Here is a 27,077-nt window from a genome sequence, read left to right as displayed (position 1 = left end):
CGGCCTCTACGCTGGGAAGGGAAGGGAAGGAATAAGGGGGCCTCCAAAAGACTTGGACCTTTTTACAGAAAGATATACAAGAGAATAATGGGACAAGATCCACCCATGACGATAATAGATAAGAGACGTGGAAACGTGTATCATATTCTTAGTAAGGGTAAAGAGATAAAGGAATATAGGCTAGAGTGGAAAGATATAAGATTCATGGTAGCATGACATACGAAACTCGAGGCCAAATTGAAAAGAAAAGGGAACTCGTGCAATCATACGGGGTTACACTGGAGGCCCCTAGCGACATAAGATGAGTCGTCCTTGGCACTACCCCCCGAAGAGTAATGGTCGAATGACGACGAGCGGCCGGCTACTGTCGCCAGAAAGGAAAGGATGACTCCCTCCCACTTTGCCATTCTCAATGAACATAGAACACGGTTGATAGTTCAATTTGGTACCTTCAAAGAGGCAGAAACAACGAAAAAAAGACATGACACGTAACATACGTCTACCATCCCGCAGACTCCACACGGGAGTCAGTACGGGCTCGAGAAAAGGATCTTAACGATGAGGCGATAGAATGCATGGCCCATAAGGGAATAAGAATTGCAGAAATATAGACAAGAGAAGGGTAAAGGGCAACCAAGTGCGAGTCATAAGTAGTAACTCCGGAAGCATTGTACGACAAGTGTAAGAAGTGAAAGCATGTTAATGAGTGAAAGGTACCGATCCGAGGCAGAAAAAACGTTACAGAAATGCAACACAGAGAGACCTCGATGCAAAGGGAGAACTTGGGGATATCAAACATAAGAGGACAGTCGAAAGGAAGATGATCCAATAACGGCCTCATCAGCCCTTTCTACATAGGCATAAATGCAAGATTGTTCGGATAAATGTGTAGACCAAATTCGTTCGACCGAGCAACTATATTCCTCCACACACGCACGCAACCCCAATAAGGACCGAGAGGAAGGAAGGAAGAGGACAAATGGGTATAAAAGGACGAAAGCGAAGACAACAAATAAGGGTAGATCGAAGTATCATTAGTGATCACCCTCAGAACATATAAATTCAGACCAGGGGGTATAAGATGCACCAGGGGGGGAAAGCACATGAAACAAGCCAGAGGAACGAAAACAATTGAAATTCGCGTTCAACCCAGATGAGCCAAACCTGCCACACCCCTCGTTCTTTTGACGCCTCAAATCCCATAAACGCCAGCCGTTGTAGGAAAAGAGTTTGCGCCGGTTATGCGCTAGTAACCTGTCCATCCTCCCAATGGACTTCCAGATTGACCTGGTTGAGGCTGTCCAGGCTGCATAGGCCCGCCTACTGCCGACGGCCAACTGGGCATGCCAGGTCCTGCACCCATCCCCATAGCGACTCCCGGTTGCTGGTGAGCTAGGAACTGCTGACCGGGACCCTGTGTCGAAGGATACATTGCTCGCGCAGCGGATAGAGCAGGGTATCCAGCCGCAGTGACGCCTGGGTAGCCAAGAGATGCCATCGTCTGCTGTGCCGTTGCTTGAGGGTGCATCTGCATCGATTGGGGCATCTGCTGTGGCGGGCGGGGCTGGTTCCGCGGCGATTGAGAGGGATGATGCTGCTGGGCGTTCTGAGGAAGAGGCGACGGCGTCTGCTGTTGCGGATGCATCTGCGCGGCATACTGGGGCATCCCCATGTTGTGATGCGGAGAGGCAGACATCGGTGACGGCTGCGGCTGAGGTGGCGGCTGACCCCACATCTGCTGCGGTTGTGAAGCATATCCATAGGGAGTGCTCTGTCCCGATCCGGCCGAGGATAGAGAAGGGTTGGATCTCTGATGTAGCAGATCCGGTCGGATCCCCTGAGGCATTCCACGGATAGGGGATTGGGCAATAGGCGTCTGATGAGTCTGCTGTTGGGGATAGGAAACCTGAGGCGTCATCATCGGCGTCTGGTGAGGCATCACTGTTTGCTGCTGACCAGCGTTCATCATGCCCGAGGACAGCCGGGGCGACTGCAGCGCCTGTGATACTGCAACATTGGCCTCCACCGGCACCGACTGTGACTGGGATGCAGACACCGGGATATCCCGCTGTTTGGCGTAGAATTCGTCCAGGCCCTTGTGACGGAAAGCGCGCTGAGAATTTAGGATCTTGTTGAAATCTGCGGTGTGCCCAGCTTGGTTGAGGATCTCTGCAGCAGTGCTCGGTTGTGTGCGGTCTTGATACGGTTGCCCCGTCATCTCCTGTCGTGGACGGGGGATGTTGCTGTACTCTCGCAGTCGAGGGTCATCTGTCGTGGTCGGCGTGAGGTGGATCATCGGCAGCGGTGCAAGCGACGAGGCTGGAAGCCCCAAACCAGGCGGCAGCCCATGAGTCGGTGGCATACTCTCGATCGCGTTACTGTAAATCACATCGCCGTGACCAAGGTTGGGTAGCATGCCAGCACTGGCTGCTTCAGCGGCTGCTGCGTCTCTGGCTTTTGCCGCACCTGGTCTCTTCTCGCCAGCCAGATCTTCCTCAGTAAATCCTTGCTTTCTCGCCTTACTCTCCCAGTAGTCATCCCGAACGCGTCGCCCATCGACAATAACGCGACTCCCAAATTGACGGAACATGGACTTGGCGGTGACGATGGCGATCTGTCGCGACCGATAGGAGTACGGAAGGATGTCTTGCTGGATGAGATCATCTTTTTCTGCCTGCGTCGCAATGATCTTGTAAAGGGATCGGTTTTTGTTGAAGAGAAGATACGAGTCACGGTATCCCAGAACGCGCGCGCACTCCGTCGCCAGCATGAAGAGCTTGTCTCCGCGGTTGGGAACACGGAAAGTCCTGCACTTGTACTGCCGCGAATCCTGAGGATAACCCAAGGCATCGACCTTTTGCTCTCCTGCTTCGTCAAATTCCTTTGGAATGTATTCATCGCCCTCTGGACCGAGCTGATCAGTAGTATGATCCCTCACTGTGGGTAGAGCCTTCACAAGAGGTTTTGTGGGAGTAGTCTTGGGGACAGGAGACGTTTGCGACGGAGGAGTCTGCCGGGGCAGTGATTGCGACTGCATCTGAGGTGTTTGCGCTTGCGCTGGGACAGATGGCGGTTGTTGAGACAAGGCTACAGGACTCGTAATGGTACCGCTGGAAGTTCGTGGCGTCTTTGGAGGGCGCCCCCGTTTACGGCGAGTGTGATCATCTGTAAAACAAAGGGTTTTCTGTCAGTTCGCTCTTCCGTATCTCCCCCAAAACGCGTGAGACGAAAAGGCAAAAAAAATCTGTCTGCCCTCCACAAGCAGATTACAAATCAATCACTGGAGAAGAAAACTCGTACCATCGTCATGCTCTGCCTCCAAAGTCACATCTTCGTACCGCTCCGGGGAACGACTACGCTTGATGCCTCGCGGACTGGTGCTCGGCGCAGCGATGGGAGGAGTTGGCAAGGAAGCTGCTTGCAAAACCGTCAGCATCGATTCACCATGATGAGACGACCCAGTACAAGCGTTCGACAGAGCAGATTATCGCCAAATCGATAGAATAATCGCGGGCCATCAAACGCTGACCAATATCAGGACTTTCTTGATGTCGCGCGAGCATATCAAATGGCGCGACGCGGCAGGGGACAGATTATTGAAGCATACCTGCAGTGTTGTTCAATGCAGCCGGATTGATGGTACCGGAACCATCTACCAGCTCTCCTCCCATGCCATTCATCGAGGCGGAAACGGTGTGGGAAGTGCCATACATGATGGGCCAAGGATGGAGGGGGTTGAGGCCGTGAAGGCCGTTGGCGCGTCAGCGGACGCGGTGGGATCGAACAACTCGACGAGATTGCCGCCGGGGATGGATCGTTCTCAGAAGAGGGTGATGCAACGATGCAAGCAGACCGCGGATGGTTTGCGCAGAGGTCGCATGCAGCTTGGTCCACGAAGCAGCAGGGCGGATCACCGGGAGCTGAAGCAATCGCAACTGGACCAAAAAGCTTTGACTGAGGGGGTTCTCGGTAAGGCTGCGCGGGTACCGCCACAACGAGGCTGAGAACCTAGCCCGACCAGCTTTTTCTGAGATCCTCCGTCGCCGTCGCAGCGCAAGATCGCGGGCCGCGAACAAATGGAAAGGACGGAAAGCAGAGGAATAAGGCGACCGAAAGAAAGGTCGGTGGATACGGGCGACTGGGGTGGTTTGAAGGGTGGTTCAGTCGGCAGTCGAGGGTTATGGTGGGGGGTTGGGTGTTTTGGGGGAGGGGGAACCGGATAGGATTGCGAAGCAGAGGACACAACAAGACAGGATGTGCAGCGGAAGCGATCTCGAGGAGAACTGAAGGCTTTTCCGTCCTGTGCGTTGCTTTTCGGCGGCCGTCTGGGAAGCGCCACGCTGACGTGATTGGGCCAAGGAACGAGCCGGGATGGAACGGACGCGAGGAAGCGACGGCAGCAAAGAGGCAGCAGCAGGAGAATAATATCTAGAGAGCAGATGCCGATGCCTGGAAGGAAGGGGTGGTCGGGAAGATAGTAGTAGTATGGTAGTGGTGCTTCCAGCGATGATTAGAGTCGATGTCCGATCGCGACAGACATGCTCGATCGGGAGGATTATTGGTTCGTTAGTGCTGGCGCCTGAGGAACAAGCGATTCTTTCTTGCCTAGCACAGCCTGGTTCTTGCACGCAGGCAGGAATCACAACACGCCAACGAGAGGAGAATCGCAACGCAGTAGTGGTTCGCGCACAGAGACCACAAACTGTGATCGCGACTCTGAAGCAGCAGACGCGACCTGGAGGGGGCGTATCTGAGGGAGCTGGTTGGATGGCGGCAGATGGCTGCTGGTCGTACACGGACGATGCAGACGATCTAGTCGGTGGATGATAGACTTCCCCCGGGTAAGTTAAGAGAAGAGAGGGATCAAAGAGGGGTTTTCCCAAGTGGGACACGAGAAATCGGCGTTCTCTAAGTTTCTGGCAAGCCTTGGGCTGGCTGTTGGCGGATGCGCGAGTGCGAGCCAGGGATCCAGCAGGCGACGCGAGGGAGCGTCAAGCGGAAGCTGCCGTCGATCCTAGTACAGTAGTTAAGTTAACTTAGGTAGAACTGCTGACAGGCGCGGCCTCAACTAGTTAGTTAACTGAAGAAGTAAGTTAATAAGGAATTAATTAATCAATCAACTCAAGTTAGTTGATGGAAAGAGAGAGAGACGGACGGAATCTGATGAGAAGAGATCTGAGAGACCGCGGTTGGTGGAGAGAGAGAGAGAGAGAGAGAGAGAGAAGCCGTCGTCGGGAGGCGTTTGGACATTCAGCGTTTGTTGGCTGAAGGAAAGCAGAAAATAATAATGGTGGCCAGAGCGGGATCAGCACAAATGAAATAATGATTAATGAACACAAGATCTCAGTTTAGCACTGCCTCTTGTCCTGTTTCTCTCTTTCTTCTTCTTTTTTTTTCTATTTTTTCTATCTTCCTTTTCGTCTTTTCGACTCTTTTCGATCGCCGGTCCTTCCGTTTTGGGATAGATCACGAGACTCTCGCGCTGACAAAGGTCACGGGAACAGAAAGTGGCCAGGAGAAGATGGAGGAGAATGAACATTATTACTCCGTACTGAATAATATAATACTGAAGACAAGACTACTACATATCGGATCAATGTTTACTATAGTAGAATACTCTACTAGCATAGGTAGGGCCCGGATAAACCCTACCAGGATGATCTCCACCGGGATGTCTTGATGGAGCCGGCAGGATAGATGCGATGCAGCATGTCTACGATCAAACCGTCCAGGTGCATACGTCTTATCCAGAAGAAACTTAATCATGTAACACCAGCCAGGCAAAGGGCGGAAGCGCTTCAAAGTTCAGTGGTTCTCATCCGATCTGGCAGCATGCAGCTCCGTTGACTACTAACTAACTATTCGTTCGGCAATATTGTATACGTTACATGTTCAATATCCTGCCAAAGCCACCGCTGGTGGAGGCTTCAAGAAGCTTTATATAAGTTACTTGGTGCTGCCACTGTAGTAACGGATGTATACCATAATACGAAAAACAGATTCCAAGCCCCTAATTCCTGGAGCGAACATGGTGGGCGATGCTGGTGGTTCATACACAAGGTAGCAAGCCCGAAAAGAGTAAGTCCTTAATGACCAACAAGGATCTGTGTCCTCCTGATTTCGAAAGATTTCAGACCGCCACCTTCCATCCATACTGGGACTCTCCATTAGAAGTTACCTTCAACGCAACGGGGAATGTCCCTTCACGATGGGACTTTTTCTTTTGCAATTTGCAACCTCTCAGCTGCCCCTCGTCCGTCAATCGACGACTGACTCGGTCGAGTAGAGCATATCGGGAATCGCGCTAAGGACCACGCTACGGACTGGCTCTCATTCCATTAACAAGCATGCATCGTCGTACGGAGCTAACTGTCGACAATCCGCCACTCGAGATGAAAGAGGTGGGACCCAGGGCTGAGCAGAGCAGGACACAGCGCGAGGTCTGCAGAGCCCATGATATGATCGGTCTCGAAAGTTAGGCCGGGTCTAGGGGGATATGCCGGCAGGGACTCGCATCATGGATCACCCCTCGATATCGGAATCAGATGGCCCATTGTGTGGCCGATACCCTTGGTTTCGATGGAATATACTATCCCTGTCGCTGGAGCGTCCTGGAAGCTTTTCTCGACTTCATGTCCTCGTGAGACCTTTGTGGTTTCTAAAACGGCCCCGGCTCCGCTGCCTCACTCCTTCACTTTGATATCGAGACGAAGTCCCCAAAGTATGTACAAAGATAATGCGACAATAGAGTTTCGCACTTTCTCGGCCCCCTACAAGGTCGACAAGGGTCATTTGAAAGCGGGCACTAACAGTCGATCAACGGCCCCATCTATGCACCGGCCACCGTAACGGAGCAAAAATATTGATACTCAAATCTGAGAGTGATAATACTTGTTCTTTGTCATGGCAGCCAGTCGCCCAAGTCTTGGAGGAGACAGAGATTCTACGGCAAGTCTACGCTCATAAGCGCCACTAATGCTAAGGATCAACATGGTCGGTCCTCGAAGGGGAGAGACGGCTTATGCGAGAGACCAGCTGAAGACGAATCACAATCGTCACTGCAGTCGCGCTATCCTCTCATTCTTAGTTCTATCTTCCTCGTGATAATTATTGTCCGGAAGAGGGGCATGAACCGGCATCCAAAAGGAAGCAGATGCAGCCTCCCTAGGCTAAAGCAAGTCCCATGCCCTTGCACTGCATCGTACAGTCGTCGTACGCCGTTTACTAGGGCGATCGGGAGGCGCATCACAGCCACTTAAACTCTTAGTCTCCGGTGATGGCCCATGGGCTGGGCGCGGCCGACAGTTGATGATCCATGGTCTTGTACTGGGTAAATACATTATTGAAACTTGCTCCCCCGCCTTTGATTTTCTCCTCGAAACCTTGAAAACTACTTCACCAGATAGACATCACAGTCGCCGTCTAGGTGCCGCCAAGCTTCGCGGTTCCGCGTCGTCAACTGCAGTGTGAACCTGGGTCATTCCGTCGAGAGTGCGATCCGGTGATAACAATGGAAGAGGAAAACTGCTCTGGGAAAGTTCATGGCCGTGGACATCCCCAAAGTCCGTAAAGCCGCCCGGATCGCCCATGATCTTCGTTTGAGGGCTCGCTAACTGGTCTGTGTTGCCTTTGCCAGTCACTAAATACGGAATAATCCATGCGCCTATCTGGGTTATCGTAGAGCCTTCCATCTGCGGGTACCTACTGAAGTGCCTCTAGGCTTGGGAAAAGCATATTTCACATTAGTACAAGAATCGAGCTGCTCAACCTCCTTTGGGAGCAGTCGATATCCCGAAATGCTCGACCAATATGTGGCTGTGTAACAAAGAACAAAAGTCAAAACCCCCGCTATGCAATCGTAATCCAGGCAGCGTCCCCGCAACGGCCCTGGAGAACCATGAGGAGTCAAATCGATCTGAGTTACAGGCAAGATAGGGCACAAGATGCGCGGGAGAACGTCCCGGTATTATTGAAGAAACGATGACCATGGTCAAAACAGGGCAAGATCGCGATATTTTTTCTGTTATTCCCGCGTCCAGCTGCGGTCAAAAGAAAGCCGCTCGCAGATATTTGCCACTGTATGTTTTGGAAGTAGAATACTCCGTAGATCTATCCCGATAGTCATCCCAGGGTTCAGTTCTCGGGCCACCGGTTCTTCCACATCTGAGACAACGAGCGTCATCCCCGCTATCTTATCAGCCAAAACGCGTGGCGACGCGACGACACAGAGAGAAGAACGATGAAGTTTTAGCCGGAGAGTCTGGATTCAAAACAGGGATCCAAGAATGTCTGGACTCTGGGCTGTACGCGTGATCCCAATCGTCAATCATCTCTGCCGCCCTCTTCCGTTCTGGCGGTCAAAGCCCGACTACTACTGTACACGGACAGTAAGAGAACAATCTAAAATATCTTCTTGAGAGACTTCCCGAACCAATGAACGGTTTATTTCGCGACATAACAGACGCCGTCCATGGCGAAGCAGCCGAAGACTTACGACTAGGATGATGTCAGGGCGTCCGTGCGATTCTCCGGATATCTCATTTCTTCATCTCTTCACAGGGCCATATGACTTGCTTCTTTACGAAGTTCGTCTTTATTTTCCTTCTGGAATCCATGGTGGGGAGAGATGCGGCAATTCCCTCCTCTCTTCTGCCACAAGCGTGTCTCGTTTCTGCAGTCACATCGAGCTTTTATTCTGCTCGAAAGATAGCACAGCAGATCCCACCATTGGACTGCTTTTCAAGTCCTCCTCCGAGGACAATCACCCGAGAACTCCGCCGAGAACGGTCCTCTCCGACGATGGATTGGAGCGATGTTCGGGGTCAGAGAAACAACAATCCCGGCCTTGCAGTAGTTCCCGCCCGTTGAGAGAAAAAAGCAAATGACGCTACATATACTTACAGACGAAGTACAGCCAGCCGGCTACAAAAGACGATCGCCCAACGAACCAGATAGTCGGCAGTTCTCCGACTCGCGCCGTGGATGTTACCTAAGGAATGCATATCGTTACTTTCGTTATCCAGCAACTGCTATTATTGGATACTCCACATGTCTTTCATCCATCTCTTTCGATCGAGAGGAATACCACTCATTGCTGAGCCGGATCTTGGACCAGAGAGGGAATAACCACCTCAGCGCAATATGGCAGTTTTGCCGGGCTGCAGCTTCCACTAGGTTCCACTATCTGCCTATTCTTCTCTTTCTGTTGTCATGTCATATTCGTCATCCCTACTAGTACGACCGGAATATGACACGAAGAAAGCAGACGTCCTCTCTCCATGCAGGGTTCAATGCGCGTGAGGGGAAAGGAAAGGGAACAAGGGAAGACAGCCCCGGCGAATGACAGGCACATCATCATTACGACTCTGAGTCATCCGTCCGAAACTTTTTTCCCTCTCCGCAGACGCTAAGTATGGAGTATACAGCTTGATTAACCAAGGATAGGAATGATTCGAAGAGTGCGAAGAACATGACAGCTGCCGCGGGCCCCCGTTCGTTCCAGGGTTCGTTTCGGAATTTTCAGATCATTAGCCACCTTAGCTAGGTACCTAGCACGTGGAGACCATGGATATACTCTAATTTACGCGTGTGAAACAAAACACCCAAGGTTGCGAGAATGAAGGAAAATCTCCTGGGTTGAGGAGAGGGGTTGAAATGGAAAATTCTTCTGCAACTCGTGACTAACTTAATATAGAGTAAGTACAGTAAGACTAACCTTATGTGATGCAATTGGCGATGATAATATATGCGGTCTGTAATCAAGATAAAACAGTAACTTTAATATGGTGAGAACGAACAGTACATGGCTCTCCTTGCATTTCCATATCTGATATAATCTTGGTAAAGCATCACCTTCCATACATTGCTCAAATTGATATTTCCCTTCCCATTTCATACATAGGGTGTGAGGATCTGTGCAATAATTAACGTCGAAACCGACAGCTTTCGATTCCAGATAACGCATAACTCCCTCCCAACAGCGAGCCGCCGTTTTACTAATACCCCCACTACTTATAGGATCACTCTACACTCTCTGAGTACTATTTGGTTGATGCCATCCTAAGGTAATACAATTGCCAACTCTTTCGAAATATTTCTACATGTTTCAACTTATATATATCCAACCCGATCCTCTCCCATCGGTAATAAAAACTCTCACACCCCTCCAAAAAAAATCAGTCGAAAACTACTCACAGGTCGCTGCTTTTAAACAAGAATTCCCCCGCTAAAGCCAGACTCTGAATAGAGGTCTTTTCTTGGGTGTTTTGACTTTGACGTTAACAATTAATTTCCTGTCCCCTTCGTTTTCACTTCATTTAATGAATGCATTGGTACCTACCTGAGCCGATATTGTTTCCGTGTTCGTACTCTGTTCCAGAGCAAAGACTGTCTAACAATACAATTCGGACACATGAGAAGGAGAGCGGGAAAGAGATAGCATTTCGTCGGTGGTGTTGAAATAGAAGGAGGCTGGGGATGTGGTTGTGGTTGTGGCAATACCATACTTGTGGGAGGGTGACTGGTACTACCAGGTATATGTACAATCGGAAAGGTTGGACTTGGATAATAACTATATCCGAAAGAATGCTGAAACTCGTTAGCTAAACCAGGCTCCTATGTCTATGCAGTAATAAATACTGTTTCCTCTTCTTAAACTCCCTACTGTGTTGGGAAAGGTTAATCTGCTGATATTGCGTTGAAGAGTTGTCTGTAACTCGACTCCTGAGAGATCGGGATAGATAGTGATGAAGGGCGAAAAGTTCATGTTGTACTTGTCAGCTATGTCTGCTCTCTGGTCAAGAATTACTTTCTCCTTCAACATGGGAACCGGTGTAGTACCGAAAGTAGAGTGATGTAGCGCAGAGGATTTCAGTTCGCAATGAGAAGGTTGAGATTGATTTTTTTTTTTTTTGCATGGCGCCATGATGCTTCAAGCAACAAATAGATATCTAGATATCCAATTGGCCAAGTACGCTATTGCGGCACTTTTGAAAGAGGCATCGATGCAGATGCATGCATATATAGTTGCGTGTGGAGATAGGCGATCGCATATCACATGGCACGTCTCGTGGGAAGAGGAACATGAGGGTGAAAAGGAAAATGGGCGAAGATATGAATGCTGTATCGAAATTGTTATGATCACTGGTCGAGGGCTTGTGCCTGACACTATATATAACAACCGAAATCACGTTAGCTCTCTGTATTCTTCTTTTCTCGGGAGATGAAAGGAGGACGGGCCGGGCTCGATCCGGCGACCTCATCCGTGTTAACGATGCGAGATAACCAGCTACTGCCACTGTTCCTGCACAAGCAAATGAAGCAGTAGGTTAATTGACCGGCCATCTGTAGTGCTGTTGTAGGCAGAATGGATATTTGTTCCGTATATAAATCACACCAGCCAGCAGTCTTCCAACAAGATGGCCGGATAGTCTAGTTGGTTATGACGTATCGTTAACACCGATAAGGTCCTGGGATCGAGCCCCAGTCTGGTCACTTGACATTTCTTTTTTTCGATCGCGAAATTTTTTTTATGCCGGGACTGGGACTAACTTACCATCTGCCAATATACCCCTTTTCGCCTCAACAGGTCCCCATGACTTCCTCTCTCCACGATTCTGGATCCGCCCCCGTCTTCGCTAGCGCTAAAGACGAAGATCACATCCGCCTTCTGGATCGTAGCGAGCCGATGTGCTACGGCCACGATGGTCATGCGACGCTGGGCCGCGAGACGGTCCATCGCGGTCCGCACGAGTTTCTCAGAATGTGAGTCTAGACTGGACGTCGCTTCATCGAGAAGAAGAAGCGAAGGGTTACGAAGCAGCGCACGAGCGATGCAGAGACGCTGTCGCTGGCCGCCACTGAGGGCGGTTTGCGCCTGGATGCCTAGATGCGTCGAGTAGCCGTCTGGAAGAGAGACGATGAAGTCGTGAATTTCGGCGGACTTACAAGCCTGGATGATTCGTTCTTCAAGCTTTTCGTCTTCCGTTTGATCGTCAAGTCCGAGAAGGAGGTTTTCGCGAATGGTGCCCTCGAAGAGGGTCGGTTCCTGCGAGACTAGGGAGAGGGCTCGACGGTAGGATGATATTTCAAAGGATCGCAGGTCCTTGCCATTAAGGTAGATGGAACCGGCGGTAGGTTCGTAAAAGCGCTCAAGGAGGGAGATCGTAGTCGATTTTCCGCATCCAGAGGGTCCAACGAATGCAACGAACTGTCCGCTTTCGATGTTGATGTTGAGATCCTCGAAGATGGAAGTGTCTCGCGTGGGATATTTGAATGAGACGTGTCTGAGCTCGATCTGCATACCTAAACCAGAGGTTGATAAAGGCTCACCAGCAGTGGTACCGTGCTGGTCTGGTTTTGGTCGAAGATTAAAGATACGGTTGGCGGCAGAAGTGGCTTGGGCGAACATGGGAGCAAGACTGAAGGCTTGTCCAGCAGCCTGTCCTCCTTGAACAACGGCAGTATAGATGACGAAGAAAGCGAGGGGATCATATTCTCGGCTCGCAAGTAACCGTCCACCGTACCTGAGGGGGTGGTGTGAGCAAATACCATGAATTTTAGATACTGAGAGGAATCTTACCAGAGAGTGAGAGCCATGGCACATAGTTCCACACTATCAGAAAGAGCAAATATAAGCGTGGCGTAAGTTGCTTTCCGGAAAGCTCTTCTGACCTGTTGCTTGAGCAGAGCAGAATACCTATCCACGATATAGTCCTCCATGGTCAATGCAGTGACTGTGCGAAAAGCACCAATTGCTTCGACGGCAAACTGAGAGCTACGAGCAAAGACGTCCGAATTCATCTGTTCGAATTTGATCTCATATCGGATGCGCATGAAGGCCGCAACAAACAACACTGGTAACGCTGCGAACAAGGAGACAAGACTCAGCTTCCATCCGAAGGCGAATGATATGACGACACATCCGATCAAGTTGAAGATGGATATCATTGGGAATGCACCACTAGCACTGAGCGCGTCTTGAACCTGCTTCGTGTCCGTGGAAAGGCGCGACATCAAGCTCCCAGAGGCATTGCCATCGGTATCGTAGAATGAAACAGGCTTCCGGAGCATGCTTTGGAAGTAATCCTTTCGATATACTGAACCTATGTGCTATACGCTGTTAGGCTTGTGAAGGTTGACGGATTGATAGAACTCACCGTTGAAATAGACATGCCAACATAGCCCACGAAGAAATAAGAGACTAGCATAGCCAGCGAGAGAATAAAGAACATCAACGCCCAAAAGTTAGCTGCATCCTTGAGCTTCTGGCCGGTAAACTGAAATACTTGGATCAGTTGCGCGAAGAGCCAACTTTGCAGTGCATAGGCAGCTGTCCCACATATGAGTGACATTCCACAGGGCAAGAGAAAGTATAGGTGCAGAGGTCTACTTACCACCACAACACATCGTTGCGCATAAGATCAGAACATAGTAAGGCCATAGGGTGCGCTGTTCAGAAACTACACGGCCAACGGCAGCATACTTAGTACGCGAGTTTTGAGCCTCTTCCTTAACATGGACAGATTTGGATACTGTCTTCTCTGACTCTTGAGCCTCCTCAACAGGTTCAGTATCGCTCACATCATCAATCTCCGATGTCCCTCCCGCCTCGATATGTTGCGCTTCGACAAGGTTGTGATACATGCCATCCGGTCTTGACAAGAGATCCTCGTGGGTACCTTCCTCGATTTTAGTTCCATTGTGCAAGACGATTATATGATGAGCTCTGCGAATAGTCGACAGTCTGTGAGCAATGGTGATTGTTGTCAGGCCTTGGGATACACGATCAAGAGCCGCTTGGACAATTCTCTCCGAATGGACATCGACAGAGCTCGTGGCCTCGTCCAATATAAGAATGCTGGGTCGTTTCACAATACTGCGGGCGATGGCGAGTCGTTGACGCTGGCCTCCGCTCAGTTTGATGCCGTCCACACCGACAATGGTTGAGTAGCCCTATAATCATCAGAGACATTCGACAGGATGCATAGAAACAGGAGATACCTCTGGAAGTCGGTTGATGAACTCGTCCGCATATGCCTCCCTGCAGGCGCTTTTCACAAGTTGCTCTTTGACCTCTGCTGGCTCATTCTCCCATTTGGAACCCAATAATCCATGCGCGACATTGTTGAGGATAGTATCGTTAAAGAGAAAAGGCTCTTGTTGCACCAGGCCAATCTGGGATCTCCACCATTTCAAGCTCAGACTGTTGATGTTATGACCGTCGATAGTGATGCTACCGCAGTCAACTTGAGTCTGGTCACCGGCTTCGAGCTCGTCGACATTTATCGTATTCTCTGTGCCATCTGAAGCGGACAGAGCATCCACGCTCGTCTGCTGGGGTGCTTGCACCTCGCCAAGCTGATACCATCTCTCCAGCAAACCAACGATCGTGCTCTTCCCGGACCCTGAAGGCCCTACCAATGCCGTGTTTTTTCCTTTCTCGAAACGAGCACTAAAGCCTTTGAGTACTTGAACCTCCTTCCTGGCAGGGTATGCGAATGTAACGTTGTGGAATTCAATGTCTGCATGTGCAGAGACCTGCGGTTCCTGAAGACCATCCCTTTCCACGCGATCAGAGTCAATGATCTCAAAGAAGCCGCCGGAAGCACTGATGGCTTTGGAAATTTGCATCACTGGCATGAGAATACCGCCCATGATGGTGCCCACGATAAGGACAGAAAAGAACACGCTGCACTAGGGTCAATATTATCCATATGTGAGAATGCGTGTCGAACTTACATGATAACAGTATTGATGTTTGCGATGTGCCCCTCTCGATAGAGCTCCAAACCGAACCAAAAACTTAGCGCGTAATTGGCATACATTGCGAAAAATATAAGGCCGATCTGTATCCCCAGGATCAATGGTAGTCTCATCCCGAGTTTTCGTGACACCTCAACCCAGTGGAAGTATTTCTCTGATAACTGCGCCTCCGCCCCCAGAGACAACACCGTACGGATAGAACCGAAAACAGAGCCAGCAATCGACGCGTGATTTTCATCTGCCTTATCGGTCTCCTGTTGGAACTTGATCGTCGTAGGGGCAGTAAGACCATACACGATAAGTGACCACAGTAATGTTGCGCTGGCGGCCAGCGTAAGTGCCCAGGAGTATCGAAAGGCTACTACATATGCCGTTACAAGTAGAGCCAGTGATTGGAAAAGGGTAGATAGTCTATCAGAGATACTGCTCTGTATCGTGTTGGAGGAGGCACTGATCGTATTCGCGACCGTTCCTGTAGATGTTTGGTCGAGCTTGCTGACAGGTTGAGAAAAGACAGATTCTATGTACATGAGCCGCAAGCCTGCCGTGACACGAAGGCCGGCCATTCGAAAACAAAACTTGTGTTCTTTTCAGCGTCGATCGAGCAAAAATATAAGCAAATGAGTCTTACCATAGATACGTAAGTTGTCGCGAACTTCGCGATAAACAGGTACACGATCTTGAGACTGGAATGATTGTTTAGGGCGCCGACCTGAGTACTGAATAGGGAGATGAAGACACATACGCATTGCTGTCGATTGAGGATTTGAACTTGCTCTGGGGAGTACTGTTCCCTGGTATAAAGTACTCATTGAAATTGCCAACGATATTGCCGAAAACGATATTTCATGAGCGGGAGGACCTGTCCACGAGTCAGCTATTGATGTAGAAAATCGATGAGAGTATACATACGACCCCAGAAGCCACCGCGCATAACGTGGCTGCTGCGAATAGCAAGGCATCTATTTTCGATCCATAAGAGAGAGCCCGCTATCAACGATTGTCAGTATAGAGTTGCAAACGAGTTGATATGCTGCACTCACCAGATAGCTACCCAAGGAAGCGGGTTGGTCCTGCTGTTTATCGCTGTCTTTGCGCGTTGCATCAGACTTGGTGGACTTCGATCTGGAGTCCTCCCCACGCTTGTTCGATTCGACATCGTGTCTAACATATGTCGTATCTAGGGGAGTCTCTGGTTGCGTCTGCACAGAGGCAGCTGACAATTCACCCATCTAGAATTGGAATCGGAGTTGAGAGACACGGGAAACAAGGGAGTGCAGCGACGAGTATACCGTCGAGAAAGTTGCCGTTAGCTACCCGTCAGAGCAGTACCGCGAGAGTTCCCGCTTCCCTGACAGCACAACGATATTTCCTCACATGTGGTGGACAGAAATATTTATTATCAGTTCGTACTGTGTGTAAGAACTATACAGATCCTTACTACAGGAAATTAAAGCCACGAGGGGCGGGTGGGGACTAGCGAACTTCGCGCTGCAACAACCCAATGCGGTTAAATGTACTGTGACATGTCAGTTCTCTTATTTACAATACCCCTTTGTACTTAATAATAATTCCGTGTTATGCAAGCTATTTTGTGACACCTCAGTGTGCCTAAAACTTTACGTATATTGCCATAGTAAATACTGAAAAATAGACACGATTCAATTCTAAACCACTTTACAATCTGTACTCGAACTCGGATTCGCAGCAACCATCCATGATAGTGTCTTACAGTACATAGAGTTCCTCGCCATAGAAGGACTACCAAGGTAAAATGTTCGTCGCTTAATCTCGCTGTATTGTCGCGATACTCAGTGCGCACTTAACAAATACAGAGTAATAATGAGTCTTCTCGAGGAGATGGAGTAAAGTTGTTCTCGAAATAGGCAACAACGTAGTGACCAGCCAATAGCGTTCCATTAGAATAGCACGCCCGATTTGCTGTAGCCTGTCGGTTCCCATCGACCAACAAACGGCCAGTTTGACCTTGGATCGTCTCGCTAGTGCTTCAGCTTCGGAGTATTTTTAGCTCACAAAAAACATCGGGGGGTTTGTATTATTATAGGTTGATTTAGTCGCATCAGAGAGTGCCTAAATAATTGATGATTTCTAGATAGCTAGCTAAGCTTTCAGAGAAAGTCGTGTAGTTCATCTCCTCAGAGGTTGACATATACAATGAGTGATAGATTAGGCAGTGAGATACCCTGGAACGGGTAGTACTCTCATACGCGCAATACTAGTTACTTCGTGTGTTTTGAAATAGAGACAAATGTGGTTCCGACAGTCAATTGCTTCGTGTTTGATCTTTATCTGCATAGTATCAGTCATGGATGCATGTATAGCACTGTACATACGGGCCATCAATATTACTATGGTGAGTCAGACTTTGATAACCTGTTGATAATTTCAAGAAGAGACTGTAGATCTGTCGCAGAAGGTTGTGACGAGGTCTATATTCGGGGTGGTCAAATGAATGGGTATTTGCTGTGGAAAACGTCGATGCTGGAAGACAATAATACAATTAATACTCCCGGGTAGCCACGATTGTCTTCTTGTCGGTGTCACCAGCCACTGGCAGCCAGCCACGTTTTAGATCCATCTGATAAGGTCACACAGCCGCTACCTTCTCGTAATCGTCCCTTGTCTTGAATGAACGGGAGCAAACAAAGGCAACCGGAAACTCTTCAGATCTTCTTTTATAAGAACTTGTTGCAGCAATAGTATCATTCGAGCTGCAGAGGATATATAAACCCGACATATGAGAGGCAGTATGACAAGAGATCACAACTATGGAGTACAATATACGGTAGCCATACCTAATCTGAACGGGGAAGTTAGAATGAGAGCCTGAGGCATAGAGAACGCCGGTAGCTGACATAAGTCGAAATACTCCACTTTGACTCGACCGGTTGCAGGACGATCTGATTGTGTCTATGAATAATAATAATGCCGATTCACTGGATTTCGGTACTCTCTATCCGTGGAACTGGACATGTTAAGGTGGTATTGCACAGTATCATCTTGCGCGAACCCTGTCTGTATAGAATACTTGGTTGATCTGGGCGTTCATCTCCCAGATCGCCCATGACTATCTCAACGCGATCTCCATACTATTGGCGACCACGTGAGGATGCCAAGTCGGCCCGTCCCAGGGGGTTCAATAATAATTTCTGGGGGGCATGAAGGCCCGGCGTTCTTCTTAGTGTTCCTCTTAGCGCTAGATCGGTCAGCCCCGGCCCCCGAGCAAGCGAGTTAAAGAATTCAACAGGCAGACTAGTCTATCAGCTCGTGTAGAAAAGAGCCGGGCGTGGGTAGAGAAGTTTTTCCGAGAAAAGTCTTGGCCGTTTTCCTACCCTCGCTTGGAATGATGACACTGCCATCGTGATCACTATGCGCCCGGTTTACAATGCATGACTCGCTCCTCTCTTCCTGAGAGACGTTCCATGTATCACTCATTTTATTCCCGGGACGCGATATCCTCTTCCGGCGATTCTTTTACTAGAACAACTCTCGTATCTGTTGGCGCAAACCCGGATGGCATCAATATGACCGTAGTCAATGACTACTGGTCCTGCACCTGTCTTTCCCTTCACGGCCTAGCCCGGGCAGAGATGTTACAGTCGAGCATACGTTGTCAGCATTTCCATCTCCTTGAGTCGTCGCCAACTTGACGCCAAGTAATCGCGGAGGCTAGTGGCGACGCCGGCAGTGGAGAATGGAACAATGCTAGATCGAGGTCAACCCAAGCGGGAAGGGGGGCACGCGCCCTTGATGTCAACGAGATCAGTTATGAAAACCCCCCGGGGGCCTCGTTTGAAACCAGGGGGAGAGGCTTCATGTCCTCCGTCCTGAGCCGCTACCTACCCCGCCTTTTGCGATAACTCTGAGTATTCTCCATCCATCTCAGTTGCTGTCTACAGTTGAGTGCGCTGGTGTGCGCCACTGTCCTCCCAATAAGAGTAAGAAAAGTGAAAAACTTGGCCGAGATCCGTGCCGGTCCGTGGGTATCCCGTCTCCGAGGCGATTCGAAATCAACCGATATCCCCGATTTACAGCTATTTTCTTCCCTTTTTTTTCCCTTCTATTTGTGATCGCCTGTCCCTACAGAAATAAGATATTCCTGGGGGACTTGGGACATCACCGGTATCTGGTGTATACGAGGTGAGAGACTGGTCTCCTGACGCTGCTCGCGCTGTACAGGAGGTCCGCTCTTTGCGCCTGGTGAACGATCAGGACGACTGTTGCGCGGCGACTAAGAAGGTCTGGGAGAACAAACCGGAGGACATTTTGCAGACAGGACGAGACGGCTCTCTAGGTTCTATTTCGAATGAACTAGGAGTATCGCGTAAAGGGCTGGGACACAGGTCACAGAATGCGAAAGAGACGGTGACACTGGGAGAAAGGAACACGACGACATGAGGTACCTGAGTTTGCTGGCGCTGCTGATCGCCTTATACCCGATCTTGATTCTGGCGTCTCCATTGTCAGTCCGCGCCGATGCAGCCGAGAATGAGGAACAGCAGCAGGAGCAGGAGCAGGAAAAGCCCCCAAAGCCTGCGGAGACCAAATATTTCCACGAGCCTGGCGGTGATGATATTATGGGGCACTATGATACTCGGTTCTTCCATGGTGTTGTCTCGTACGACGAGCGGACAGATACACTCACTCACATGATCCGCGCATATTTGGAGTTCTTCCGGGAGAATGGTCTGGAGACATGGATTGCACATGGAACGCTGTTGGGTTGGTGGTGGAACGGCAAGGTAGGCTGAGTGACCCGGAAGGTCCTGGAACTCAATGCTGACATTCTTTTTTTCTTGTAGATGCTACCGTGGGACTGGGACGTCGATACCCAGGTTTCCGAGGAAACTCTACTATACATGGGAGACCATTTCAACCAGACGATAGCGCAGTACATCTCAGAAGATCGAAAGGTCAAACGGAGGTATCTGCTCGATGTCAACCCGTGGTCACGCCAGCGTGATCGAGGGGAAGGCCTGAATATCATCGACGCCCGTTGGATCGACATCCGCAACGGTCTATACATCGACATCACCGGCCTGAGCGAGCTCCATCCCGACGTCGAGCCCGGAGTTTGGCAGTGCAAAAATTTCCACAAGTACAACACGGAGGATCTCTACCCGATGCGTCAGACGACCTATGAAGGCGTGCCCGCCAAAGTGCCGTTCAAGTACGACTCGATTTTGATCGCAGAATATTCCGGCAAGGCATTGTCCTCGACTCACTTCCAGAAGTACGTTATCGATTATACATTTTCATTATAGAGCCATTAGCTAACGTTTTGCGCAGCCACACTTGGAGCCCTGAGCAGAAGATTTGGGTCGCCGATGAGCCACACATTGCGGAGAGACAGAAACAGGAGGAAAAGGAACGGAAGAAGCAGCTCGACGAGGAGAAACGACAAGAGGATCGACAGAATCAGTACGCCTGATGAAACCATATCCCATCTACCTGGTACGACTCGACTCGACTCGACTCTTCTGATCACCGTGCTTCTCTTGTGACTTTTCTCATTACTGCTCAGTTTTGGCGTTAGCGGTTCCTCTGGTCCTCTGGCTTCTTGCCTGTGCATGGTTCGGCGTTACGTTTGTTCTTTACGATGCATCAGTCTGCCCTTCGTATACATACACAGCATCAGCTGGGCGTTGGATCTATTCTTGGCATGCGGAAATGGCGATCTGCGATATATAACCTCTGGATAGTCTGTGTTTATCTTCCGGCATCGTCCACCTATATCTACTGTATATAATATCCTCGCGAGATCCTCTTGGGCACAGAGTTCTTGGCTTGTGATCCTGGATATAAATAAATTCCATTACAATTTCTACTCGTCCGTGCTCAAGCTGCACGTCTGGACTGACAGTCTATCCTCCTCCATCATCCTCAACCGCTTGCATCCTGACTACCAGCTTTTCTGAAGATACCACCCCTTCGCATCATATCACAGTATTTACATGTCCGTGTAGTCAGCAATACCAGCGGTACAACCCCACCACACAGAGCGCACTGCTGCATCCCACCCCCCCCCCCAAAAAAATAGTACACCCAACCCCCCTCCCTCCTCCACAACCAACCATGAAACAGAAATCAAAAACAAAAAAAGAAATATTTGTAGACTCCGATGCGGGGAATCGAACCCCGAGCTGCTGTGTGAGAGACAGCGATGTTAGCCATTACACCACATCGGATGTAGTTGTTGGAGTGGTGTGAAAATTTTTGATTCATGACCTAAACCGAAAAATTATGGGTCTGGTTTTGGCTTTGTATGTGCCGTAGTTCGCGGATACCGGTGGGTAACTACTAACTAGTATCCGTTCTGAGAGGTTATTATAGTTAAATAGCTTTTTTACCTTTTAATAATAATAAGTAGGTAAGTAGTTAAGTAAATATATATATTTCCGCATAATAATATAGTAGTGTAATAGGAGAATAATCGATAGTTTTAGTACTTAGCTCGAGGCTAGAAACTAGGATAAATTCACGGGAAAAAGCTACCCCCTCGCCGAGTTAATATACCCGATGCCCACTTAATGATAAAAGCACCTAACTATACGATAACGAGGAAAGGATAAGGGAGGTTATTTAAATCGTTTGGATACCTTACCACATAACCTACCAGTCCTTAATATAATGAGTAAGCCCTTAAAGTTATAAGATATTTTCCCGAATCGACGTTTAAGCAATACTAGAAGTACTAACACGGTGTGTGTAAGTTATTAGCCCTAATAGGCTTACCAGGTAGTTAGTCGAATTTTATCTACTGGAAAAAAGACATTGCAACTTTTTAAGCAGCGAATTCTGTGGCAAATCTAGTAGTCCTCTATTTTCGGAAACTAACTAGATTGAACAGCAGTTATCAAGTATGCTAGTTCGTTCCGTCTGGGTAAAGCATTTCCTACAAGATACACTTAGAACACTTTGTAAGCAATCTTCTATACTACTTGAAAAACACAGCAGGCGATAGCAAACAGTGGCGAGTAAATGTTGGGCACTGATTATAAGGGCGATGCTGCTCTGAAAAAGGCTATGATAAATGTTTATTGAATGAGTTGGGTCTCCTCTAGTCCGAGTATAGGAAGGACGAAAAAACTGCCCTGCAATATGAAGTCTGACGGAGAAGAGTTAGATATAATCGCTGCGAGGTCGAGCATCTAGAAGTCATAAATGACCCTAACGGCCAAAAGTCACCACAGCAAATATAATGACTACTAGACTAATCTCCAGGACTATCGTCATTTCTGCTTCTCCATACAGTCACTAAGATGCAATTTCCACTCATAGAGAACTCATTTTGTAGCTATTCTATAATTTGAAGCGAATTCACAAATATGTGTAGTAATAAGGCCAGGTGCGCGATATCTTGCCATCATTATAGTCTTCTATCTAGGCAGAGGTCAGTTGGATCGGGAAAACAATCGGGGAGTACTTACTAGGGCGTCAAAAAACTCATTAACCATTTCCTTTTCGTCCTCTATCCACTGAGAGTTCCATTTACGCTCTGAGAATGTCTGTGCATGATCAAAGTCGATCCAGAGAACCCTTTTTGTGTATTTCTGGACCATCATGTTTCGAGGGTAGGGGTCGCCGTGATAAATTCCCACTCCATGGATGCTCTCCAGAATTGTACGAAGTGTGGCTATGCGGTAGTCTGAAAATGTTGAAAGATCTATTTCATGCAAGTCCGGAATATATTCAATGAGGATGGCATTGGGGAAGAGCTCATCCTTCAAAAACCGCTTCAAAAAGGGTTGGCACGATGTTGGATCGATCCCTTTTATCACACCGTAGAAGTCTGGTACCACTCCTTGTCGACATAATCCGTACTCTTTTAGACGATGATATGCAGTACTCTCACAGATGAAGGGATCGATTTCACGGTTAGGAGGGTCGGCGTAAGATCTCTTTGCGCTGTGGTACTGCAGTTATCTTAAGGAAATGCTCAGGAAATTGGGTTCATCATAAACAACATACCACCTTAAGAACACATAGTTTCCCTTGAACGGTCACTTGAAAAATAGTAGAGGAGTCAGATTCTTTGAGGACCTGGATGAAAGTAATATCGGCAATTGTCAGTTCCATGGCTAGCTGCCTGAGAAGAATCACTGCAGTGCTCTCGGTCGCTATACCACGATCGGCCGCCGTTCAAGAGTGAAGGAACTATTATAGCTCCTGAGACTAGACTGCAGTATCGGTGCGGAGCACTTAGCTACGCATCTGAGAACGTCATGATACTGGGAAATAATCCTACAGAAAACTAGTCAAAACCACTATAGAGCTCGCGAATAGCGGCACAGAAGAGAGGAAAAGAAAAAAAAAAAGAATAAAACCGCATAAACCAGTCGTGATAAAATCAATACCCGATACTATCACCCGTAACCAGGCCAAAAAATTTCGGAAACAAAAAGGAAATCTTAATCTCTCCGATGCGGGGAATCGAACCCCGAGCTGCTGTGTGAGAGACAGCGATGTTAGCCATTACACCACATCGGACTTTGTTGGAATTGTTGAGAAGATTTTGGTTAATGTGCCTTTTCGAATATTCTGTGCCGTGGGCTCGCCCGAGCTTATTAATTGCGCCTTTAGATCGCCATCTGAGAACGTCATTCTATGTTGGAATTCCGTTGGAAATATAGCCACCAAGTAAAACTAGATTAAGACAATCCAGTTTCATTAGCTAAAACAGATATCAACTAGAATCCAGGTACACAGTTTAAAATGCATGCCTCATCGAATGCCTTAGTCAATGACTAACTAACTAACTAACTAACTAACTATCAACAGCTGACATCGTAAATGTCACGTGACTCTAGAAGGCAACCGATGCGGAGAGAAGACGGAGAAGAGTCGATATGTAATTGTCAGCCACGCCTCTTTGCCTCTGTTCATTCCTCGCGTTTCTCTCACTCTTACTCACGTATCTATTTAAGAATCACAGAATACAGCTTCAGTTTCCGCCCTACAATTGTTATATGAGCACGTCCGGGGAACACCCTGCATCTCTCTCCGCAATGGATTCGGAGAATGCGATAACGCTCACTATCCACTATCGAGGTTCTCCTCATGCATACACTCTTCCTGCGTCTGCTACGATGCAGGATCTCTCTTCGACAGTCGCCTCAGAACTACATATACCCACGGAGAACCAGAAATTCCTCATCTCCCCAAAGCCCGGCATGCTAAAGGCTCCGTTCCCTAATACTCCGTTGGCGGAGTTCCTCCCAGACTCGATTCGCTCTTCGCCAAAGTTCAAAATCACCTTGCTGGGCAGCCCTGCCCAGGAGATATCAGATTTAAACGAGGCTGTTTCATCAAATCGCAGACGTCTTGAAGCCCGAGCTACCTCTTCCTCGCACCCGCGCATCTCCCGCCGTCCTCCTGGAGGAGTACGCACTCTATCATCGCCATCACCAGATACATACACTTTCCACCGACTTCTCCCGCTCTCCTACCTCCCAAATCCAGATCGCAGCCTCCAGTTCCTAGCGCGCCTGCGAGATGATCCAGGGATCAAGTTTGCGATGCAAAAACACCGCTTCTCCGTCCCGTTGCTTACGGAGATGAACCCGGCCGAACACACGACAGAGTCATCGCGTACACTGGGACTGAATCGGAATAAGGGAGAGGTGATCGAGTTACGTCTTCGAACAGATGCATACGACGGGTATCGCGACTATCGAACGATTCGGAAAACGCTCTGCCACGAGCTTGCGCACTGCGTGTTTAGCGAACATGATCGTGACTTTTGGAACTTGACCAAGCAAATCGAGGGGGAGGTGGAAAGAGGAGATTGGACTCGTGCTGGCCACCGGTTGACGGAACAAGAGTTCTATAATCCACAAGATTGGGAAGAGCAGGCGGGTAGGGAGGAAGTTGACGACAGAGGCTGGACGGGTGGCGAGTTCGTTCTAGGTGGATTAAAGGAGGATCGTCCCAGTGCGACTGGCACGGAGAGTCGAAGGGAGATATTAGCCAGAGCGGCGGAGGAACGGTTGAAGAAGGAGAAGGCAAGAGGCAGAAATCCGGAGCATAACTAGGAGGAATGGGCAGTGTCTTCTGTTGCCATACTACCGTGTTTCTCTCTCCCCGATTACTCTCGTGCCTCGATTGCATAGCGGCAATCCTATTGATTTACGATTATTACGACCTGTCTTTGGAGAGCATGCCATGTTGCATTATTTTTTGATGATATCCAGGAGTTTGCATTAGAGCAGATCGTGCTGTCTTTTGTTTTCTTGGGAATCGATAGATACTCATTGTATTACTGTACTATACTTGAAACAAGTGCGGAATCAACCGTTCCTTTTGCATTAAAGTAGATATCGTATTTTTAGTAGTTGCTATCTCAAAACAAATGACAGCGTCATATGGCATATCAAAATGTACTGTATATACACGGCACTACCTAACTAGGCCTCGACCCAGTCAAGTTTCAACTCGATTTTCCTTAGATCTGCTCATTCACAAACAACCCAGCCATACCCTGTCCGGTACCAATGCACATACTCGTGACGAGGACCTTCTTCTTCGTCCTTCTGGCCTCGCTCAGGATCGTACAGATCTGTCGTGCACCAGTAGCGCCCAGTGGGTGACCCAGCGCAATGGCGCCTCCGCGAGGGTTGACCTTCTCATGTTCGAGGCCGAGGTTATTTAGGCAGTAGACGGCCATGGAAGCGAAAGCCTCGTTGATCTCGTAAATGTCGATGTCGGACTTGGCCAGGTTGAATTTGCTGAGAAGCTTGGGGATGGCGGCTGTAGGGCCGATACCCATGATGCGCGGGGGCACACCGGCAACGGTGGCGCCGCAGAACTTGGCCAAGATAGGCTGGTTCAGTTCAATGGCCTTGGAGCGGCGCATGAGGAGGATAGCAGCAGCTGGAGATTCATGGTTAGCTCGCTGATGGTTTTCAGAAAGGATGATACTGCTGGTACATACCACCATCGGTGACCTGACTGGAATTTCCACCGGTGGACTTGTTTCCAAATGCGGGGAATGCAGGACGAATCTTGCTCAAAGATTCATACGTGGTGCCATATCGGATGCCTTCGTCCTTGGTCAAGGTGACCTCCTTCTCCTCGCCGGTCTTGGGGTCCTTGATCTTGGTTGTGATCGGGACAATCTCATCATCGAACCAACCGGCCTTCTGTGCCTCCTCTGCCCGGCGGTATGACTCTGCTGCATAGCGGTCCTGCTGCTCACGGGTAATATTAAAGTCGTCGCCGACGTTCTCGGAGGTCTGTCCCATAGGCTGCATACAGTCGGCAGCCTCCTGGGTCTTCAGGACCTCTTCGTTGAAAGGCCTCTCCAGACGATCCCCACCCGCAGACATAGACTCAGCACCCATGGCGATTCCGATATCAATGGCACCCAGCTGGATCTGGTTGGCGATGTCCTGCACGGCCTTTAGACCAGATGAGCAGAACCGGTTCACAGACGAAGCGCCGGAAGTGTGAGGAATGCCAGCCGCAAGGGAAGCAGCTCGAACGAGGTAAGCGGCCTTGCCATCATTGACCTGGAAAGGCAGTGTCAATATGCGGAGTTTCCTGAACGCGTGGAAGACTAGAACTCACGTTTCCGAGGCAAACGTCTTCAATGAGAGCTGGGTCGATCTTCGACTTGGCCAGGACTTCCTTTAGGAGAGCATAGATGATGTAGTCTAGATCGGTGTCCTTGAAACCGCCCTTCTTGGCCTTGGTCAGCGGCGTTCGCAGTGCGAGGGTGATGACGATATCATCTGGGTTTTTCTGAGTGCTATCCCGAGATCGTAAGTATATGGATTGAAATGCGGGGATCTGTAAAGCTGGACTGCGAGCTTACATTGCAGAAACACCACTGGAGCCTCCCTTCAGGTGGTTGAGGATAGAGGACAGTCGTTCCGTAGCCATGGTCGACGCTGTAGCAAATGCTCCAGATTATGTTGCTCCTTGATAGCCCGGTCAGCGCAAATCCAAAGCCAACCGCGCTGATGACCGGCCGGATGAGAAACAAAGATATATGGAAAGCAAGAAACGATGTAGAATCCCGGAAACCGAGGTCTTAAAACGTGGGACGAAGCAGCTCGAGCTCCGCGAAACTCCGCCGGAGCCGGATGCGGGGAAAGATACAAGCGGCAAAAAAGAAGAAAAAGAGCAGTATATGTAGCCCCTTAAACCAGTAATAACGGAGTTTGAGATCTTGCCACTTACCTGCGACAAAATAAACACTTCTACTTAGTACAATCCACTTCTACTTAGTACAATCAATTGTACGATAAGGGGCGAAGTCAAGGGTGAAACAAGAGAGAGCAAGCGGATGG

At 49.1% G+C, this 27,077-nt stretch overlaps 6 protein-coding genes and 3 non-coding genes across 9 annotated transcripts; 3 read left to right on the top strand and 6 right to left on the bottom strand.

Annotated features, from left to right (window-relative positions):
- Positions 1-1,246: 1,246 nt before the first annotated feature.
- Positions 1,247-3,713, bottom strand: C8Q69DRAFT_446445 (putative nuclear localization protein; the record flags this gene model as incomplete). Its single annotated transcript, XM_028629130.1, has 3 exons — positions 1,247-3,165; positions 3,301-3,417; positions 3,608-3,713. The coding sequence occupies 3 exons, from the start codon at positions 3,711-3,713 to the stop codon at positions 1,247-1,249; spliced, it is 2,142 nt and encodes a 713-aa protein (XP_028483311.1).
- Positions 3,714-11,139: 7,426 nt separating this feature from the next.
- Positions 11,140-15,995, bottom strand: C8Q69DRAFT_487767 (lipid A export ATP-binding/permease protein msbA; the record flags this gene model as incomplete). Its single annotated transcript, XM_028632011.1, has 11 exons — positions 11,140-11,166; positions 11,555-12,524; positions 12,581-13,110; positions 13,158-13,330; positions 13,395-13,953; positions 14,002-14,233; positions 14,315-14,689; positions 14,740-15,341; positions 15,395-15,449; positions 15,509-15,570; positions 15,807-15,995. The coding sequence occupies 11 exons, from the start codon at positions 15,993-15,995 to the stop codon at positions 11,140-11,142; spliced, it is 3,774 nt and encodes a 1,257-aa protein (XP_028483310.1).
- C8Q69DRAFT_t109 lies at positions 11,420-11,493 on the top strand. The gene has a single exon. It is a non-coding gene; the product is annotated as a tRNA-Val (tRNA).
- Positions 15,996-18,806: 2,811 nt separating the features above from the next.
- C8Q69DRAFT_331036 (LicD family-domain-containing protein) lies at positions 18,807-20,207 on the top strand. Its single transcript, XM_028627478.1, has 2 exons — positions 18,807-19,526; positions 19,587-20,207. Exons 1-2 carry the CDS (start codon positions 19,179-19,181, stop codon positions 20,046-20,048), a joined length of 810 nt encoding a protein of 269 aa, XP_028483309.1. The 5' UTR covers positions 18,807-19,178; the 3' UTR covers positions 20,049-20,207.
- Positions 20,208-20,900: 693 nt separating this feature from the next.
- C8Q69DRAFT_t106 lies at positions 20,901-20,972 on the bottom strand. The gene has a single exon. It is a non-coding gene; the product is annotated as a tRNA-Glu (tRNA).
- Positions 20,973-21,919: 947 nt separating this feature from the next.
- Positions 21,920-23,260, bottom strand: C8Q69DRAFT_474414 (hypothetical protein). The gene is made up of 3 exons (XM_028631125.1): positions 22,756-23,260; positions 22,215-22,700; positions 21,920-22,167 (listed from the first exon to the last, which is right to left on the bottom strand). The coding sequence occupies exons 1-3, from the start codon at positions 22,861-22,863 to the stop codon at positions 22,105-22,107; spliced, it is 657 nt and encodes a 218-aa protein (XP_028483308.1). The 5' UTR covers positions 22,864-23,260; the 3' UTR covers positions 21,920-22,104.
- Positions 23,203-23,274, bottom strand: C8Q69DRAFT_t105. Its single transcript has one exon. It is a non-coding gene; the product is annotated as a tRNA-Glu (tRNA).
- A 338-nt stretch (positions 23,275-23,612) lies between these two features.
- Positions 23,613-25,023, top strand: C8Q69DRAFT_330931 (putative zinc metallo proteinase). The gene is made up of 2 exons (XM_028627476.1): positions 23,613-23,641; positions 23,712-25,023. The coding sequence occupies exon 2, from the start codon at positions 23,754-23,756 to the stop codon at positions 24,816-24,818; it is 1,065 nt and encodes a 354-aa protein (XP_028483307.1). The 5' UTR covers positions 23,613-23,641; positions 23,712-23,753; the 3' UTR covers positions 24,819-25,023.
- Positions 25,024-26,960, bottom strand: C8Q69DRAFT_330850 (Thiolase, N-terminal domain-containing protein). The gene is made up of 4 exons (XM_028627474.1): positions 26,600-26,960; positions 26,353-26,533; positions 25,718-26,294; positions 25,024-25,656 (listed from the first exon to the last, which is right to left on the bottom strand). The coding sequence occupies exons 1-4, from the start codon at positions 26,665-26,667 to the stop codon at positions 25,229-25,231; spliced, it is 1,254 nt and encodes a 417-aa protein (XP_028483306.1). The 5' UTR covers positions 26,668-26,960; the 3' UTR covers positions 25,024-25,228.
- Between the last annotated feature and the right edge of the window lie 117 nt (positions 26,961-27,077).

Source organism: Paecilomyces variotii, assembly GCF_004022145.1.
Source record: "Paecilomyces variotii strain CBS 101075 chromosome Unknown C8Q69scaffold_9, whole genome shotgun sequence".
NCBI lineage: Eukaryota > Fungi > Ascomycota > Eurotiomycetes > Eurotiales > Thermoascaceae > Paecilomyces > Paecilomyces variotii.
The sequence above is the reverse complement of the archived record's forward strand: the minus strand, read 5'-3'. Positions and strand labels throughout refer to the sequence as shown.